Below are 4698 nucleotides of genomic sequence, written 5' to 3' on the forward strand. Positions count from 1 at the left end.
ATTGTCTAGAGATATCAGGGAGATGGGTAGAGAGGTATCCAGGGAGGGACCAGGGTATCAAGCTGGTACTCTTAGGGTCACAAAGCTCTGGGATGTCATTACTTAAGGTCTTCCAATTTCAAGCTGAGGGTGCCTGTCCCCGCCCCCCCCCCATGTCCTCTAATTTGCAAAAACTGCTCCAGGCATAGAAAGTTTGCTTCAGAAAAGGAATTCCTCCAAATTAGCCAGAATGAAGGCTTTTTTCAGCTAGAATGTATTCCTGCATTTAGCCTAAGCAAAGCACCTGCTCTCTTCTTATCCAGAATAGCAGAGATTATCCAGAATAGCAGAGTGTTATCCAGAATAGCAGAGATTATTAGCCAAATGAAGGCAGGTGGTGCAGGAAACCTGGGACTTTTGTATTGCCCCACCAGGGAAGAAAGAACTGATCAGGTTCTTGCCAGGTATCTGGAACCAAGCATTCACCAGGCAGGCCCACATTTACATGAACCTTTTCCTTTTCTTAGGCTGCCTGGCCATGTAACTTTACTTACTAATATTTAGCTGGTCCTTAACACACAGGTCAATGCTCTTTTTTATTCTTTTTCTTTTATTAAATAACACATTTGACTTTCACAATGAGTGGTCCTAGGAATGTGGTCTGATTTTCTTAAGACTACATAATGTCTATAGGTTTAAGGAGAACGTCTTCCTTGAAGCAATCATTTCTCACTTCTCAGGGCTATTTATTGATTTCTCAGTGGACAGGTACAACAATTGATCCACACCGATACCTCTTTGCTAGATACCTCTTTGCTAGAAAGTTGTTTTCTCTTCTAGCTGACATATTTCCAGTTACTGAAACCAAAACAACAGAACCACATTGGGACTTCCAGATGTTCAATGACATTATTTAGCAAAATAAATTTATTAAAAGTATTCAAAAACCACTTCAAAGTTTAGCTGCCCGCAAGACAGTTTTTGGCACTCGTAACAGACGCTGGTTCTACAGCATGGCACGGCATTCAGTCCACCACACACACCATTTAACAATGCAAACATACTTCTCACTTTCAGTGATATGTGACACACTAGTCCTAAGAACATCAACACCCTTGCACACAGTAAACATTGTAATGTTACTTAGTACTAAAATATTAAAACTAGAACTAACACCACTATGTGGTAACACGGATGAGTTTAGGGGAAGGTGTACAGCCAGCTAGCTAAGGCCACATAATCCCAGACCTATTGATTTGAAATGCTCCAACAACATTCCACTGGATCTTTCATCTCAGACCCTGCTTTCCTGACGAGGAAGAGCACACTCAGAAGCCTGCTCCCTCCCTCTGTTCTTCACACATCAAGGGAAGCCATTCTCACACAGAGCCTCTCCTAGGTTGCTGGCTTCCTGATTCACTACCCAACATTGAATCAATAGTTCTGAGCGATGTTTTCCTAACACTCAGGCTGAACTCAAGGTCAGTTTTGTTTTTTGATTTTTTTCTTCTGGCAGGTCACAGCCTTTGCTCTTGGGAGACAAAATGGAATGTCCTTGGTGGGGTGGGGGCTCCTCGTCTCATGTAGCATGGGGCTCCGTGGCGATCTGTGGCTTTTTACACAAGTCCTGGTAGAATTCTGACTCCAAGAACCGAGGATAAGAATTGTTCTCCATCAAGCTGTATACCCTCTTCTGGGCTGTGGTGAAGCAGCCACTTGTAGCCTCTTGGATATTTTGGGCAATCAGAGTTTTCGTTTGAAAGTCTATGTTTATCTGAAAGAATAAAACAAAAACTCCATTTATTTGCTATTCAACACTACAAGTCGGTGCTCAATAATAAACTATGAAGGTGTAATTTGTGATCAGTTATAACGGTCACTTTTGGAGAAACTTAAATGTTAGGACAGCTGGGGTGAGAACCATGCAGGACTCATGTCACTTGCGCTTGAGTGTGGTGTGTTCAGGTTTAGTGTTTCGCTACAGCGTTGCAGATGACCTGAGGAAGCTGTTCTCTTACCTCTTTGGGCGCCTCCTTCTCTATGAAGTCGGTATAGATTTTCCTCGCTTTTGAGGATAGCTTTTGGGGTGATTTGGTTTTTTTGAAGTCTTCGCAAGCCAACCAGAATTCAATATTTTCTTCACAGAACTCGGACTTTAAAAACGCCCTGAATGCAGCAAGTCCATCTGGAAGCAGAAGAAAAGCAGTATGAATGGAATGACCGAATTACACACACGGTTCTTCTAGCACAAAATGATTAGTTTCCTAGACTTCATTCAAGCCTGTCATTCTCGAAGTCTGGCTCTTTAAGCACTAAGATGCCAGTAAGCAAAATGCTTAAGTTTGTAGTCTGCAACAAAAAGTATACTTAACTTCGCTGTCAACGCAGGACCGGGGCTGCTGAAAGTTCACTAGGAACTAGGGCTTTTGAAAATATTCTATGCAATGGAAAAGCTGACTCAACCATAGCTGTGAATAACTGGCATTTTAAGTTTTAGGCTAATTTTTGTTCTCCACCTGAGGTGACTACCTCCTTTTTCCCCAGTGAAATAAGAGAAAGAGAAACAGGCTTTGTTCTGTCGGTGGTGGTGATGTCTAATGCACTTCTTGCGAACTGCTCATGTTGAGGTGTGAAGGCAACATTTCTAGGCTTTTGAGATATTGGTAAGAGACTAACAGTCAAGAGATAAACTTACATTTACTGGCCAGCAGTTCGTCAAATGCTTCTGCCCAGAGCAACGCTTCCTCAGGAGAAGGCCTGCAAGAGAAGTTCCGCACATGAGCCTCACCACACATGACGGTTCCCCTTTCCTGTTCACTTGGCTCGGCTAGATATTCATCTCTGTAGCTACAGGATTCGAAACTTACTTGATAAAAGTTTGCTGTTTGCTTTTCTTGCCAGTTTTCGGCTTCCCAGGAGTAGAAGAATGCTGCAAGAAGTAGCTCAAACGGGTCTTCCAGTCCTTTAAGCTGGAAGAGAGAGAGAGAGGAAAAATATCGTTCAAGTGGCAATTCTTGAATGTTAAGATTGCCATCAGCTGCAGTAGCTGACAAACAAAGCAGACAATGAGTTTCACCCTCTTAGCATTTAAACCCAGCACCTTGTGTATCGAACACATTCTTATCCTTCCCTCTTACTATAACGAGCTTTACAAGCAGGACAGGGCTACATAACAGCTAGGGTATTTTAAAATTTTTCACAAGTTATTTCTGACCTAATAAACAGGTAGCAGTTTTTGTGCATGGTTAAACTACAACTTGCTGACATTTTATGATTGAAGAACGGTCGTCTTGACCCAGCTGATGTTTCTTCCCTTTCTGCACTGGAGGCAGGAGGGTCTGGACTATACCAGAGACAATGCATAGAGGGGTGTGTGTGTGTGTGTGTGTGTGTGTGTGTGTGTGTGTGTGTGTGTGTGTGTGTGTGTGTGTGTGTATGATGGATTCCCTGGCTCCCTTCTGCGACCGCCCACAGTGCTTCTCCGCAGCAGATACTGCAGAGCAAATTACTCATTCCATAGTCGTGACTGGGTGAGCCCTACTTTATGATTTAAAAATGGATCTCATACACCGAGAATCAACTCAAACATCTCCACCCAGCAGCTATGCAAGCAGCTCAGAACTAACAATGCACCGTACGGGCGCCGGTGGACGTTATTCAGCTGCAGGATTCTGATGCTACCTTAAATGCAGAACAAAAAGCCCTTCTCAGCCCATCTTCCGCCACCTTCTTCAACCATTTCCTATAATTCCTAAACTCTCTGAGCTCACATAGTAAAAAGCACATACCACCCTATCTAAAGCAAGCTAACTTTTCCTCCTCCCTCCCCCCGCCCCCCAAACCCCCACATTTTCTCTGCAGAGGCGCAGACTAGAGTATTCAAAGCCGAGATCGAGGGAAGGTCGGTCCCTAGCAGTAAAAGCAGGCAGGGTGTGAAAAGCTCTTCGGGAGAGAGGGCGTACTCACAGTGTTCGCTTCATTTTCTCTCGCTTCTCCTCGACCTTGGGGCCGTTGCCTGCGCTCTTGTCCATGGGTACGCAGTCGTGCTGGACAGCCAGGAACATGGCACTTTGCATTCTCAGACTCCCGTGGCCACCGCAGCTGTTTGAGGCCGGGAGCGCGCCGCGGGCTTTTAAGGCGGGCGGCGGCACGGGGGCGGGGCCTGGACGCGCCAGCCACTCCCCTAGAGAGCGCGGATTGGCTCGCTGCAGAAGGCATGAGGGCGGGGTCGCGCGGGCCTGCGGCACTCAGGGCAGCCGCCGAAGGGTCTGGAAGCGAGGGCGCTGTTGACGTAGGCGCCGCATCCTCGTGCGCACACAGGGTGGGAGGTGGCGGGTGGGGATAGAGAACGCTCGCTGTTAGGCAGTTCGGGCGGCCACAGTCGTGAAGGGTCTCCGTGTTCGTGGCTTTTCCTTGAGTTAAGACCGTATCTTTTATCTATTGTTCATCCGTACACTTACAACCTGCAGCGGGATGGGGAGAGCCCTGCTGGCTGCACTCAGCACCTATTTTAGAGAAGGAGATCTACAGTTGGAGAAACCTGAAACCTGGGCTGCTGAGCCTGGTGCTGTGTCTCTGTAGCTCGCTCAGGCACCTTGGTATTCCTAAAGGGAATACACGCAGCTCAGGGAGGAAGCGAGAGAAAGTGTCTGTTAAAACTCGGTGTTTTAACCGGCTCGCAGTTTTGATCTTTAAATGCACAGTTGCAAGCAGGCTGTG

The 4698-nt window shown here is 46.3% G+C and overlaps 1 protein-coding gene across 1 annotated transcript; it reads right to left on the reverse strand.

The window, feature by feature from the left end:
- Nucleotides 1-569: 569 nt before the first annotated feature.
- Nucleotides 570-4080, reverse strand: Rgs2 (regulator of G protein signaling 2). Its single transcript, XM_031384364.1, has 5 exons — nt 3946-4080; nt 2847-2948; nt 2675-2736; nt 1998-2164; nt 570-1753 (listed from the first exon to the last, which is right to left on the reverse strand). Exons 1-5 carry the CDS (start codon nt 4053-4055, stop codon nt 1559-1561), a joined length of 636 nt encoding a protein of 211 aa, XP_031240224.1. The 5' UTR covers nt 4056-4080; the 3' UTR covers nt 570-1558.
- Between the last annotated feature and the right edge of the window lie 618 nt (nt 4081-4698).

The sequence above is a fragment of the Mastomys coucha genome, unplaced genomic scaffold, assembly GCF_008632895.1.
Source record: "Mastomys coucha isolate ucsf_1 unplaced genomic scaffold, UCSF_Mcou_1 pScaffold1, whole genome shotgun sequence".
NCBI lineage: Eukaryota > Metazoa > Chordata > Mammalia > Rodentia > Muridae > Mastomys > Mastomys coucha.

Coding starts and splice junctions, on each gene's coding strand:
- Rgs2 (XM_031384364.1), bottom strand. CDS start 4,055: ATGCAAAGTGCCATGTTCCTGGCTGTCCAGCACGACTGCGTACCCATG. Junction 2,949..3,945: donor GAGAAAATGAAGCGAACACT/GTGAGTACGCCC, acceptor TCTCTCTTCCAG/CTTAAAGGACTGGAAGACCC. Junction 2,737..2,846: donor AAACAGCAAACTTTTATCAA/GTAAGTTTCGAA, acceptor CTTCTCTTGCAG/GCCTTCTCCTGAGGAAGCGT.